Source organism: Brachypodium distachyon, chromosome 4 (genome assembly GCF_000005505.3).
Source record: "Brachypodium distachyon strain Bd21 chromosome 4, Brachypodium_distachyon_v3.0, whole genome shotgun sequence".
Lineage (NCBI taxonomy): Eukaryota > Viridiplantae > Streptophyta > Magnoliopsida > Poales > Poaceae > Brachypodium > Brachypodium distachyon.
The window spans coordinates 36,222,037-36,236,993 of record NC_016134.3 but is presented as its reverse complement, the minus strand read 5'-3'; the positions used below and the strand labels follow the sequence as shown (position 1 = coordinate 36,236,993).

The window sequence follows — 14,957 nt, the reverse complement described above, 5'->3', positions numbered from 1 at the left end:
TGTGTGTTTTAACCTTTTTTTAATCCTCGTTATGTGATTTCACCAGAAATTTTGAGAAGTGCCGTGTATGTAACATATAATTGCAATGTACTCCATCCGTTCTTTAAATTAAGGCCTATATTGTTTTTTTACCGGACCTTTGACTAAAATTAATCCACTAATATATATTTTTTGTAAAATAAAATTGATATCATTGCATTCCTGTCCAAAAGTATGTGCTTATGGTTATGAATTATATCACATAAGTCACATGTTGATGGAGTAATTCTTAATCAAAGTATACACCCTAATTTAAGGAACTGATGGAGTATTGGTTTGGCAAGATACTGATACGTAGAGTATCATTCTATTTGTCATTGACTTTATAATAACGTATAATTCAGTAGTTTTTCGTCAAAATATTCAACGGTCAAAGTTCTGCCATGCGCATGTATCAAACTTAGGGCATCTCCAAGGATGAGTCCCCATTTGTCCATTTCAGAAGTCTTTGGACAAATGGGGGTAAAATGTGTAGTTATCAATTTATCTCTGCATGAGTCTTTTAACATGTGGGCCAAGAAAATAAGTGGACAAGGTTTGAAATTTTTTTGCACAAATGGAAACTCAATATACTCTCCCCAAATTTGAGAAAAAAATAAAGGGTGTGGACCATTTTTAGACAAATGAAGGTTCACATTTGATTACATAATTTGATCATGAATCCCCGTACTCACGAAAGTAGACAAACGGGGGAATTTGGGGCTTCCCCGGGAGATGTAGGCCTTAGACTGCTTGTTGCAGTAGAGATAAAATGATACCGGGGAAGCAAGTGCTACTGTTAAGCCATGTGGTGGGAGGAGTGTGGTAGGTGATTCCGGTGCAAGACTTGTAACACAACATGAAAAGGATGAACTGAAAATAGGTTTTGCTAAAGCTAGCATTCATTTTTGTTCTCTACTTGTAATTTAATGTATTCTGTACAAACAATGCCTGCACAGTGTATATTCTCTGTATGTTGTTTCCTGCAGGTGCCTTTATTAGGAAAGGCAATGATCTCATGTCTGATCACTGCATGTGTATGTCCTGATAATCTGGGATCGTTTCCAGTTAAGTAGAAAATATTCTGACATTGCACAATTTTTTTCGTGGAGCAGTGATGTGCTTTTCTTGCTAACAATATGCACTGGATATTTTATAACAGGATTGAGGTACTCCCTCCGATCAATATTAATTGTCTCAAATTTGCCCAAATATTGATGTATTTACGTCTAAAAAGCGTCTAGACATACATGTAATATTTCAACAATTAATATTGATCGGAGAGGGAGTAACAATTTAACAATCATCTCTGCCTATCAGAACAAGTATAGCCACGTTAAATCCACCAGTTTGTTCTCTGACAAAGCAAAAACGAATTATTTTTTAATTCCCTTATCAGACGCACAAAAACCTTTTTTAGACAGAGAAAAGGAAAGCTAAATGTACAAATTACACGCTTGAATTATCCTGTCTACTCCCTAACCTAGATTTGCTTTGAGATTCGGAGAAGTGTGTCCTAGGAAAATCTTACTATTCCCAACTTCTGCATCCAAACATGCCCACACCCTAAAGCACAAAGAAATGGCAAAAGAAGAAAACAGAGATAGAGCGTTTATGAATGCTTGTACATTTGCCAATAACTAAATACTGTATTGCCATTTGCTGATCACCAGAGGTGATCTGAAAATAAATCCCCACGTATAGGATATTCACATAGCTCCCAATGAATGTCAAATATAATCACAAGTCTCTTGTGCAAACCCAATCTGGGACCCTAAGGTGTCAAATATGACCCTGAGGTTCTTCTGCTGGTAATTACCAATAATTGAGGTGTCATACTCAGATTTCAGGGAGGCCAGAGCCAAGCACACTTGAGAAGCATCACTGCTGACAAAGTAGAGCACACCTTTGGAGTCCACCTCCACCTCCACACTGCCTTCAAACACAAACTTGAGGCTAGGAACCTGCACTTCTTTCAAGCCTGTCAAATTGAAGCAAGTGTCAAGGATGGAGAATGCCGGCGCTTGCGGGTACTCGGCAAGCTGGCTCAAGAACTCGGCCCTGACCGCATTGTACACCGACGGCACGAGGGTGGTGATGATCGTCCCGGAGTCGATGATCACTCTGCCGGCAGAGAACCAGGGCGATTCCACCTCCTGACCGCCGACGGTGATCCCGGTGAGGTTGAGGAAGTAGAAGGGCCCTTGCAACGGGCCGGAATCGGAGACCATGGCGGTGTACACAATTGGGGTGGAATTCCGGTATGCCGAGGAGTCGTCGCCGAGGACGAGCGACCCCGACGAGCCGGACTCCCTCATCGGCAGGCAGTAGGAGAAGACGCCGCCGAATTGGTCCATGGTCTGCGATACCAGCGAGACGTGGCTCCTGCCGAGCCCCATGAGCCCCGACGTGCCACCGAAGGGCGCCCCCTGGTTACTGGTGCCGCAGCCAAACACGAAACCCTCAATGTCCTGGCCGGCTAAGCGCAGCTTGTCGCGCGCCAGGACGCCGCGGGAGTAGGAGCCGTCGCGGTAGCTGAGCGCGTAGCTGCACGCCGGCTGCTGCTCGTTGTCGTCGGCGCACGGAGACGTCCCGGCGGCCATGGCGACGCGCAGCGCGTCGCAGGAGGAGGAGTTGCAGGGCACGGCGGCGTAGGAGGGCGAGGACGAGGGGTCGAAGAGGGGATCCTGCTGGTCGTGGCACGACTCGCAGGGCTGGCATTGCACCCAGGTGAGCTCGCTCGCCGTGTCCACGACCACCGTGGCTTCGGCGGCGCCCAGGCCCACTGTGGCGACGTAGTTCAGGGTCCGGAGATTGGCGCCCGAGGTGATGGGGACCTGCAGGGCCAGCTTCGACGCTTCCTCCTCCTCCCCCTCCGACGATGACCTGTAGCTCTCGATGCGGCGTTGCAGCGACGAGACCCTCGCGGCGTCCGAGGACAAGACGCCGCCGTCAACTTCTCCTCTGCTAGTCTTGCTTGGCCTGTTTGGACCTGGGCTGAAGCTGCTGCTGATGTGGTGCCGCAGCTCCAGTATCGTGGAGCCGCTCTCTGTCCCTGAAAGATTGGCATCACAAGACATGAGAAAAAAGTAGCAGTATTCGAGTCCGAAGCAACATTGCCACATTCAACACTTTGCCATTCTTATCAATGTCGATGCGGTTCTCCCGCGGAAGGTAAAGTACTTGGGACGTGCTACTTATGGCAAATGCTCGTGCGGAAGCCGGCCACATCGATCTTGGGGATTTACCTGCCCCCCCTCCCTCCCTTGGCAAAAATGGTTTCCCTTCTTCTTCCAAAGGAATGCTTAATTTGCTTCTTCTTCCTAATGCCATTTTCGGGCCACATGACACTAAGAACGGAAACATCACTAAATAGGGAAAATACACGCGCGCGCGCGCATACTGTCGCCGGTAAAAATGTTGACAGGAATCTTTTATATTTCCCACGCCGCACTAATCTAAGCCCAGCACTCGTGTGTCACCAAAAAACATCAACGGAGAAGAATAAGAAGAAGAAGAAGAAGAAGAAGAAGAAAAATCAAAGAGGCAGAGCAGAGAGAAGGAAGGGACGGAAGAAGTAACTCACTCGACCTCAGGCAATGCACGCCGCCTCCTCCACCTCCTGCGAGGAGCAGAAGCATGATCAGAGCAGCCGCCGCCGCGACGCAAGCTCTTCTCCGTGCCATCACTGACTTCACTTCACTTGTGGGAGAGAGAGAGACTTAGAAAGATGGAGGCGGGGATAAAAGGAGAGAGATGAGGTAAGGTGAGGTCAGGAAAGGGAAAGGAAGAGAGAAAGATTCTTTGGGGCCGTCAGCTGAGGTGAGGTGAAGTGAGGTGGGCTTCCTGCGGCGCATGGGAACAAGGGCGCAGGAGCTGGCCGCAGCGAGGCCGGAGAGGAGAGGAGTATAGTGGAGAGTGGAGAGAGTGTTGCGAGGCGAGAAAATTATTGGAGGACTTCACATGCATGTCCTCTTGCTGCCCGGCGGCACCAGAGACCAGACAGCGCACACACACCCTTGCGTGCACTCGGCAGTCTTGGTCTTCTTCTCTCTCTCTCTCTCCACCGTGGGGCCTTTCACTGACGCATTTCTTTAAGTATAGCAGTCGGATAGGAGTGGCAGCAGCAGAGAGGGGTATCTATTGTGGAAAAAGAGGACAGATTTTACTAGTCATTAGGGCGCGTGGGTGGACGCATTGAAAATGGGCATCGGGCGTCATTAATTGTCAGCAGTCAGCATCAAGCCGTGCAAACCTTAATTTTAACCCGTTCCTTCGTCAGCCGGATCCTGCCTCAACAGCCGCCGCCAAAACTAAAATTGTTCCATAACTAGGAGTATTAAGCACAGTTTGATCATCGGTCATCTATTTCTCCATCATAGAATAAATAAATCAATACGGTATTCTTTCTTAGCATGGAGTGTATTTCAATTAAGAGAAAAAACATTAGAAGCATCATTATTATCTCCTCCAGGAAATCTTAAACACATTTCATAAGATTCACCATAAACATGATTCTTATTAAATGATTCATTAACTAAAGGTTCGTCATAAAAAATATCGAAATGTCCATTGTCATGTGCAAAGATCGCAAGATAAATGCATTTATCTTTTGCGTTTTTTCATAGTCACATCAGTTTATGATTCTGGATCTTGTTTTATAGCATCCTTCACTGTTTCAGTTTTTTTTTTCCTTTGAGAACCTTGGACGATCAGGGTTTACGTTAAACAGTTCAAAAAGTTTTAGGGTTGAATAATCATAGGACTTGCCTCAGAGAGTCAGAGTGTAAATGGACTTCTTTATATAAAGATGCACCAGCAGATAACAATGATCGTGTATCACTTTGTCTCATTGTCTGGATTCCTCCCGGCACCTGGGCCACCTAAAAAACGTTCTGAAAATGCAAAATCCAACCTCAGTTAATTTGGCTCACTTAGTAGTTGCTGAACCGTGGAACTTATTTAATAAATTTTGTGTGGAAAATAGATATAAAAGCAAAAAAAGTTGGTTAACCTAAGAAAAAAAAATTGGTTGAAAAAACTGGATATCATAATCCATCAATGCCAAAGTCAGCATTAAGATCATATTGATTCCTTTATAATGCTAAAAAAAAAGGATCATCTTGATTCCCCGTTTGTACTGCCGGCCGGTTGGGCAAAGATGCCATTCTGTCGCTAATAAGCTACTACCTTAATTTTCACTAAAGCATGTGGCATAAACAAAAAAAGAAACATACACCAATCACTCGTATCATTCCTCTCTTTTCTTTCTTCGCGTACATGTGTGTGTGTGCGCGCAGTATACTAGCAGGGTCGATCATACATCGTCAGTGTGAGAAGTGAGCTTCCCGAGCTGCAACAACGACTCTTCCTCGTCGGCGGCAGCAGCTGCCGTGCCACCGGAACTTAGGAGGTCGTGTGGCAGCAGCACGTCGGTCTGGTCGGCGGTGGGCACCAGGAAGATCGCGCTCAGGGCGGACAACCTCAGCAGGTTCCTCAACAGGACGGCGAGCCAGAGGTTGCTGAAATCCGTCCTCGTCACATGCAGGGCCCGGAGCACGAAGGCGCCACTGGTCTTGGCTGTCAGCATGCCGAGGCTGTCAATGCACATGAGGAGCGCGAAGAAGGTGCCCTCGGCACCCGGCGGGCAGAGCTTGGTGCTCAGGACCATCATCGGCATCAGCCGGACACGGCTGACCACCCGGGAGACGGACTCCTCCATGATGACGAAGACGGCGTCTGGCACACCTACCAGGAGGTTCCATCGGAGCACGAATGTGAGGTCAAGGAGGCCGGTGATGCCATGCAGGAGCTGAGCGAAGAAGAGGATGCTCCGGAAGGGGTAGTCCTTGAGGCGCTTGTGGTAGATCAGGACGCCCACCATGGATGCGACTGCACCGATGGCATGCACCACTCCGACAAATTCCTGCACGGCCACCGTGAATCACAGCGTTTTCATGCACCCACATTAGTTCTTGTGACAATAGTCTTCACAATTCACAGAGAATTGCTAGGCTGCAGTCTAGTGGTAGCCGGTAGGAATGTTCTAGTTTGTTTGACTACTGTCAGTAGCGAATTGCTAATTCTGGTATCTCATCGCTGCCTCTCCTGTTGGACTCATTTTTTCCACAATTCACAAGGAAATATACTCATTATGCTGCAACTCACAAGGAAATATACTCGTTATGCCAACTTTTCCGTTGTGTTAACCTTAAATTTGCAGCTCAGTTTGGAATGAGAGAATTCCTTCAGGAATTGGGCCATCTTCGATTGGCAGGATTCGACATGCAGGAGCAAAAGGTAATGATTGCAATGTCATGCCATCTTGAATGTTACAGGGTTGAAACAATGTTTGACTGCTTATAGTTATAGCCAAGAGCCCGAGAGGTTGGAGTCGATGGAAAGTTTTTGAACTAGGAACCTTTTTGAAAATTTGCTATGAGTTGCAATCCTACAAATGAAATACTAGTAACTAGGAAACTTTTCTAGGGATTAGAACCCTGCAAAAAACTATTGAAATTATTTTCAATCAGCGAGACCTGTGAACTGTTTCCTCTGAAATTCCTGCTTTTCAAATATGCCCTCACAGAGTGCTATAATAAAGCTTACTGCAATTCTTGAACATGGAGTCTATCCACTACTGTTTCAGTTCAAGCTCTTGATCTGGGCCTACGGCATGAATACTTAGACTGGGCATCCAACCAAAGATTCTTGAAGGAAAAAAACTTGGAATGATGTTTCTTTATCTTATAGTAGGAATCTTTTATTAGGGACATCTGAGGACAGCATTGTGGAACAACCGAGATTGTGGGGCCAAGATATGCATGGCTGCATTATCCCAGATTCCCAGAATTGAAGGTACCTTTTTATCTAGGTATCTTTCTGATAGATGTTGATTGTGTTATATTCGGTAGACTGAAAGTGATTGGTGTGTATCCCTCCCCCCGGGTCTTCACTATTTTATTTCCACCTTTTTGTACTTTTGCCTCTCATGCACTTTATGTAATGTCAAATATAATACTTCCTACTGAGAGAAAATTCATCACATGCAACTAACGTGAAAAGCATCATGACATGAAAATGACAAGCAGGGACTTTGTTGTTTTAGATGATACATCCATGCAGGACACATTTTTTGTATCATGCTCCGAGAGCAGTAATTTTATAGGTTTTAAGGTAATTTTGTGTCATAATCCAATCAATATTACTTCAACAATGTCAAAGTTTATTACACTGCTTCCAGTTTTCTGATTCATGATTCAGTACACTCCCTCGCCTGTATGACTAAGCTACTTCCTTTATAAACCCAAACTTTGGAAAATATTGACACAAGGTGAATTTGAGTTAATGCATATGCTAAAGAATACCTTTGCTGTGTGTAACAGGCGTAGTAGTTACTAGTTAGCATTAGAATTAACAAGGCCATGTTCAAAATTTTACCTGTGAAAATCCAGGATTAGGCGGTTCCTTGTTAGTGTACCAGTAGAACTGTCCCTCATGGGTGCTGATACTGAGAGCCAGCGAAAGGAACATATAGAGAGATGGTTTCCATACAACTGGATACCTTATTGTCCGAACCATCCCTTTAACTGCCACACTAACCTTGTTCAAAACCTGCATTTCATTAGCACCTCAGTGAGACGAAGCAAACATTTCACAAATCTTGTATATCTTCTCATTATTATGAAGTGCCAAGGTTCTTACTTTCTTCATGTGCAAATACACTTTCCTCAGTTCACTCTCTAGGTTTCAGTTAAAATTTATTTGAGAAAAGTAAGTTTCTTTGAACAAGATATCTGAAGGATTCCAGTCACTGAAACATCGTATTCATTTTAACTGCAATTTTCAGAATAATGTATAAAGGAACACATTTTTTTTCTTGGCCAAGCCAGTTAATATGAGATGATGTCAGATAGAATAATAGCAAGCAGAAAAAAAAGCTTGAAGCCCTGATTGCTCACATGGAGATATTAAAGACTAATCAAATTTTATGCACAAAAACGAAGTAAATGGAGCAAGATTGCTGGTCAACGTACCTTCTCTTTCACATTTTGTCGGTACATTTTCAGCTCATATATGTACAATCCTAGGAAAACCAGCATCGCAGGAGGTAAGGCCATGATACTTAATGCACCCTACATTAAACCAGAATTAACGCAAAATTCAGTTTCTCAGTCAAGCAGCATAAAAATTAAAATTAACAATCAAATAAGCTTGAAGTATTTGGAACATAATTTACCTGTGCCCCAAGATGGTGGACAAACATGCCACTCGTAGCATACCCAATAAGTGCACCTAGAGATGACGAGAATGCACAAAGGCTCTGCATGTCTGGGGCCAATGCTGGCTTATCAATGCTGTTCTTCGCAATGCATGCATCTATTGTGACATCAGCAATGGCAACTGCTGTAGAGATTCCCACAAAGCAAATTATAGCAGAAGGCAAGGATAGTCCAACGCCCATTGCAAGGATAGCAGCTGAAGACATTCCAAGTATTCCTAGCAGCACATACAAAAAATAGGATTTGTCAGTCATGTCTATAAATACCAATTACTATGATCAACGTCTAATATACAATTAGACACTTGTGCTGCATGTTAAGGACACATAAGAGGTTACTGCATAGCCAGGGCAAGTTAGAGTACAACAAATGTTAAGATACTTCTATGATTTTTTTTTAAAGAAGTACAATGGGCTGAGAAGTGAGAACACACCAGTTCCCCTAGATTGTACTCATAAGTTCAAAACAGCCATGAAGCTTGGAGTTCTTTTATTTGTGGGACTAAAAGTATCGCTACACACCCCAAACAGCAATTGTGTCACGCGGGCCTTCCGTTACCCTCTAATATTTAGAGACAGTTATTTTTTATGGTTTAGGACACTTTCTTATCCTTTGAGTACAATATGTTGCATTCTTCCAATGGTTTGTGTTGATTAGACCTAATTAGGTTCCACTAAATTAAGTGTCAATTCTTTTTTTGTAAAAAAATTCTAGCCTAATTGATTTGTTTCCCTGAGACATTTTAACCGCGTCAAAAGTTTGTATTATATGACCAATGCTTATAAGGGGGTAATAGTAACTCCTACCACTCAATTCTTCTATATCTAAGTAGGTGAACCCCACTACTTGATTTCTCTTAACATGCAAGCATGACACATCATCACGTCATTTATTTGTTCACACCTAGTTAGTGGAAAACTCATATATTTTTGCACATGCATGCATGCTACTTTTCATCAAGCTATCGCCACTAAGTGAAGAATTGATCATATAAATTAAGTGAAGAATCTATCCTATAATTTCATTATATGTTTTCAATTTTGGATAATCCTTCGTTGCTACTAAACTTCACTCAACGTATGTTAACTAAAAATTTCCACAACAACGTGCGGGGCATCATCTAGTAAAATAAAATCAGCTACCATTGCGCATATGAATAGTTAACAGGTAGTCCAAAAATTGTAGACAGTTAAGTGCCTACAGAAAAATGCAATTCATGTAGAGGCATACGCCAGCCACGATGAGTTAACAAAGAGGCTGAAAGTGATATGTATCTAATAGTCTTGTGTATGCCCCACAATTAGGGCAAAACAACAACTTGTTCCAAAATTTGCACCTACTGACTCAGATCATGTCACCAGTAAACCACTCACAATTTCAAATAACTGAACCTACTCCACATCAGGGTTGAGCTAACACATTCCGTCCTCTAAACTGCCAAACTGCTCTCGACTTCAGAGTCTCAGACAAAGTCGGGAAACATACAGTTCCTACGCGTGCACCATGTTTTCAGTTATGTCTTACAACCACGATGATGGTCCAAAGATACTCCATCAGCAACATTAATGGCAATTAACATGTCTTACTATGGGTCTACACTCTACAGTGAGGCAGGTACCTTCAGACTCCCGCAATCCGGGTGGAATCGAAAATGGCACGTGTTATCAGGCAAAGTCCATGTGAAAATTTCGGTTCTTGATGCCCGTTCTATCTGCAGGCGACAATATCTATACAGACTGAAGGGAATAAAAAATATATGTAAATTTCATGTCTTGAGATGTGGATTCCAGGCTGACCTGAGAAGACGAAGTAGGGGCGGCGGCGGTAGCCGTGTACAGGGAAGACGTCGGTCATGACCCCCCAGAGGGGCTTGAGGACCAAGGGGATGTACAAGAAGATGGAGAGGAACTGCACGGTGGCCGGTTGTACGCGCTGCACGTCCTTCCAGTAGTAGTCGGACGCCACCCGGAAGAAGGAACCCGCGAACCCCTGGCTCAGCCCGTACACCAGCACCACCCCGGCCACGAACGTCGCGCCCAGCTCACGGCACAGCATCCGCACCCACCGCACCGGCTCCAGCACCGCCTCCGCCCATCCCCCTCCACCGCCGCGCGACTCCCCCAGCGCCGACTCGCTGCCGGCGAGGCCATCCGTCTCCATGGCCCCGCCTTCTTCCCGCATTGGATCCTGGATCCTTGGAGGAAGAGCTCGACGAAGGATTGCGGGCTAGAGACGGAATGGGGGCGGCATGCTCAACCTTGGAAATGAATTGAGTAATGGAAACGAGCTCTTCATTTGGATTTCTTTATGGGAACGGAAAGATGGAGTGGACTGGAGAAGACGTGCTCTTGCTTGCCTCTTGGAGGGTTCAGAGTTCAGACGGAGCAAGGTGGTGGTTCTGCTTCTGCGGAGGCGAAGGTCAGCTGAGCAGGCCAGCAGGGGAAGGTGTTGACTACTGAAAACTAATCAACTATTGCTGACCTGTGGCATTTTCGGCACAAATTGACCGTCCAAACTGAAAAATTAAATGCAAAGTCGAGATTAGATTAGCTACAGAAGTGTAAGACGTCTTTAGTTCACACAAAATTTACAGGAACTCTGAAGGTATATTGGATGTGAGATGTAAAGGACTCGAAAAAGCGTGGAACTGACGATTCACGACACAGCACAAAGGTACCACAGAGGACTTTCTCAGTGACAAGAGAAACACAAGCACATCCAAATTGAATTGACTTTCTTTCATCCATCTTCAGAAGTTTTAAATCCACTTTCATAGTTAGTTTACAATTGTGCGGTATGTATGGTAAAAGTTTCCCATCTCGCTTTACACTGATTGAATGTCATCTACAGGTTTGTACACGCCCGTAAAAGATGCAGAAACAATCAGGCAACCAGCTATACTGCTTTCTACAATGGCACTCTATACTGTATACTCTGATTGAAGAACAATGGCAGTGTTTTGCGGGACTATATGCAAGCAAAACCTGAATGCTTAAGGCACATTATGCACGAGCTCCACGGCCCCCAACTCCTGTTTGCTTCATCCAGAGAGACCACTTGACTGCTTCTAAGAAATTTTCATTCCTTTGTAGAGCTGCTATGAGGTTAGTATACGTTATTCGATCAGCATTAATACCTTTAAGCCTCATCTCTTGCATCAGTTTGACAGCATCTTCGGGCATTCCTGCTATCCCGTAAGCTTTTATCAGGGTATTATAACTATAAAGGTCTGGTTCAACGCCGCGGCTCTTTAGTTCTGAAAGAACATAAGCAACACCTTCGATCCAACCCTTTCTTCCATATATATTGAGCATAATATTGTAAGTGTAGTGATCAAAGTCACATTTTGCTCTCCTCATTTTCTGCAAAACAGCAGCAAATTCCTCCAATTGGCCTGCCTTTCCATAAGCATTCAGCATACAATTGTACGCCTCGAGAGAAACAGGAAACCCTGCATCCTGCATCTTTTGGACAAAGTAAGTCATGCTGCGAAAATCTCCACTATGTGCGTACGCTGCAATGATAGTATTGTATGATATGATATCTGCCTGCCCCTGCTTCCGAGCCATGTTAAACACCTTCTGAGCCCTATTAAAAAGCCCAGCCTTTCCATATATATCTAGCAATACATTTAGGGTGATAGTGCTAGCCATGTGTCCTAGTTGAATCATTTCATCAAAAATTCTTGTGAGCTCATCAACAGGTATTGCTGGCCCACAGCAGTTAATGATGCAGTTGTTCATGGCTTCATCACATTCAACTTGGCTCTTAAGTATCCAATAATATGTATCGGTCAATTTCTCAAGCAGTCCACATTTTTGGTAGGTCCGGAGCATGTCAAGGAAAAGGTATTTATCAGGAACTATTTCTTTTTGTTTCTCCATGTCTTCCAAAACTGAGCAAGCATCTTCTGGTCGCCCAGCTTTAGTATACATCCTCACAATTACACTATAAGCAATCATGTCGAGTACACATGCTGAAGTTTTCAGTTCAAGGTACAAAGTTTCAGCATCAGTAAATCTTTCCATGGTGCTGAAAACATCAATCATACTGCATGAAATGCGGAGATTTGGATGCAGTTTAGACTTTGGCATCTCATTGTAGATGCTTACAGCAGCATCATAACTGCCTGCCTCTTTGCAAGAACATACCAAGATATGGTATAGATTGTCTTCAAAATCAGAATCTTTCCACTTCTTTTCACGCAAAACACACAGTGCTTCTTCCAATAAAGAATTTTGAACAAATAATGTTACTAAAATAGAGCATGAGGTAGCATCAAACAAAATCTTCTTGTAGAAGCATGATTGTAGGATTGGTAGAACCTTGTTCATCCCTCCTACTTGTGCATATGCCCGGACAAGAATAGTAATAATAGATGAACACTGGCAGCCTGCTGCCATCATGTCCTTCAGAATTTCTGCTGCGCTTTCATTCTCATCATGTCTTGCTATTAAGTTGATCATTGTGTAAAAGTTGGATGCATTTGGTTGAAAACCAGACTCCTTGAGCTTCCTGTAGTACAAAAGTGCCTCGTCGTATTTGTCTGCCCTACCAAAACCTTCTATCATTGACCTATACGTGGTTTCATCAGGAGCTAAACCTGCCTTCTCAAGGCTGTTAAAAACTTCCTTGGCCTTCTGCATATCAGAAACTTTTCCATACCCTGTAATCAAGGTATTGAATGCCACAACATTGGGGGAAACACCTTCATCTACCATGGACTGCAATATCAATTTTGCCTCCTCCATCTTGCCCTGTTGACTGTAAGCATTTAGCTGCACCAACCAATTTTCCAAATTTGCAATAACTTTATCATCATTCATCAGAACGATAACCTCCTCAGACTTGTCGAAAAGGCCTGAGCGTGTATACAAAGTAATCATAGCTGAGTAAGCATTAATACACTTGACATTGCATTCCCTCATTTTGGCAAAAGTGAATTCAGCTTCAGAAAGGTTCCCAGTTTTCTGGTAAAGGCCCATAAGCATACCTACTGTCGACACATTCGGCTGCACTTCTCTGTCTAGCATCATATTAAACCACTTTGTTCCCCAATCAACAAGCCTCCTTTTGGCACAAACATATATCAGTCCATTGAACGCTCGAGCGTCCAGTGTGCAACCTGAAACGGCGACCATCTCGTGAAGCAACAGCTCAGCTCTCCTCCAGTCCTCCTTCCAGGCAATAGCTTGTAGAGCTAGGTGGTAGGCGTCCACATTTTTCTCTAACTTCCCATTGGCCTTCATCCACACGAAGAAACCAAGAGCCTTCTCATCACTGTGCTTCTCAAGACGGATCAGAACAGAATTGCACTCCTCAATGCTGGACTCGCGGCTGACACCAGACCAAATTGCATTTACATCATCATCGTTTACTACAATTCTGCGACCATGCGTATCCTTTCTCCCAGGGGCACGCCCCGGAGCTCCATGCCTCATTGGCTTGTTTCCGCTCGTTGGTCTCCTCCACAGCTTCCCCCCTTTCTTCCTCCCTGCAAAACTCCTCTGACTAGTACCAGCGATGCCATCTGCGACATCCCGACCCGAATTCGCTGCCACTTCACCGCTGCGACTCGCATTTTCAGATGGACCAGATATACACAAGGTCGTAGACTCCGCGACGCCGCCACCGTCCTCCAAAGAGCAGACCACGGCATCCTTCAGAGTTCCCCTCAGATAGCTCCTCCTCCCGCTCCTTCTGGTGTCAGCGAAGAACCCATGGCATGCGGCGGCTCCACCACCGGCGTGTCCCCGATCTGCGGCATATCCTGGCAGCACCCGAGAACTGAACCCGAACAAATCCAGCCCCATCTCAGCTGGGTTCCCGCGCCCGGCAGCAAGCACCTGGGCATGGGGGTTCAGCTCTGGGACGGGGAACCAATCGATCCCGGATGGATCTCCACTCGGCGGTAGAGGGCTAGTTGCGCGCGGGTGGGATAACCGGATAGCCGGATAGGGAGTGGGTGGCGGAGGCCGGAGGGGGCACAACCGTTGGAAGGGAGATGCAGCAGCCGCCGGTTCCTAGTCCAGTGGTGCGATTGTGCGAAAGAGCATATGCAAATGGAACTTTTTTTAGAACGGCCGGTTTGGATTGAAGGTAAAATTTGTACTGCTACACAAAACAGAGAGCACACGAACAAACACTAAGAAACACATGCTCCTCCCGTCCAACAAAAGTTTCAAGTTTGTTAAAATTTAGATGTATATAGATATGACTTAGTGTATAAATGCATTCAAATTTAGTCAAAATTGATACATCCTTTGTTGGACGGGTGGAGTACGTGGGGTATTTATTATACAGTACGTATGTTACCATGTCAACAGGGAAGAAGCTAGAAAATCAAAGCAATGGAGTTATCTCTTTGTAATGGGCTCACTAACTATAAATAAACAATATTAGTATGGGTATGGTTATTTGTAAGTTGCCTGATTTTTTTTAAAAAAAAATGGGCCTAAATCTTAGTCGACGTTTCAGACCTATTAGATTAAAATCTTAGGGTCATCTCTATTCTTTCTTCTTTCACTTGCTATCATTGGATTAAGATCTAATGGCTAAACATGTCGATTGACCTCTAACTAAAAAACAGGCGACTTCTCAATGGCAAAACCGTATTAATATTGAATTATTCAATGTTTTCTAATTCCATTGGTGTTT

General features: G+C 44.4%; 3 protein-coding genes across 3 annotated transcripts; all 3 read right to left on the bottom strand.

Annotated features, from left to right (window-relative positions):
• Nucleotides 1-1,600: 1,600 nt before the first annotated feature.
• Nucleotides 1,601-4,301, bottom strand: LOC100830764 (aspartyl protease family protein At5g10770). The gene is made up of 2 exons (XM_003576489.4): nucleotides 3,605-4,301; nucleotides 1,601-3,073 (listed from the first exon to the last, which is right to left on the bottom strand). Exons 1-2 carry the CDS (start codon nucleotides 3,702-3,704, stop codon nucleotides 1,749-1,751), a joined length of 1,425 nt encoding a protein of 474 aa, XP_003576537.3. The 5' UTR covers nucleotides 3,705-4,301; the 3' UTR covers nucleotides 1,601-1,748.
• Nucleotides 4,302-5,046: 745 nt separating this feature from the next.
• On the bottom strand, nucleotides 5,047-10,869 carry LOC100830453 (probable folate-biopterin transporter 6). The gene is made up of 5 exons (XM_003576488.4): nucleotides 10,097-10,869; nucleotides 8,258-8,517; nucleotides 8,055-8,153; nucleotides 7,459-7,632; nucleotides 5,047-5,944 (listed from the first exon to the last, which is right to left on the bottom strand). The coding sequence occupies exons 1-5, from the start codon at nucleotides 10,479-10,481 to the stop codon at nucleotides 5,336-5,338; spliced, it is 1,527 nt and encodes a 508-aa protein (XP_003576536.2). The 5' UTR covers nucleotides 10,482-10,869; the 3' UTR covers nucleotides 5,047-5,335.
• A 150-nt stretch (nucleotides 10,870-11,019) lies between these two features.
• On the bottom strand, nucleotides 11,020-14,356 carry LOC100830141 (pentatricopeptide repeat-containing protein At4g30825, chloroplastic). The gene has a single exon (XM_003576487.4). It carries the CDS (start codon nucleotides 14,111-14,113, stop codon nucleotides 11,303-11,305), a length of 2,811 nt encoding a protein of 936 aa, XP_003576535.1. The 5' UTR covers nucleotides 14,114-14,356; the 3' UTR covers nucleotides 11,020-11,302.
• Nucleotides 14,357-14,957: the final 601 nt, after the last annotated feature.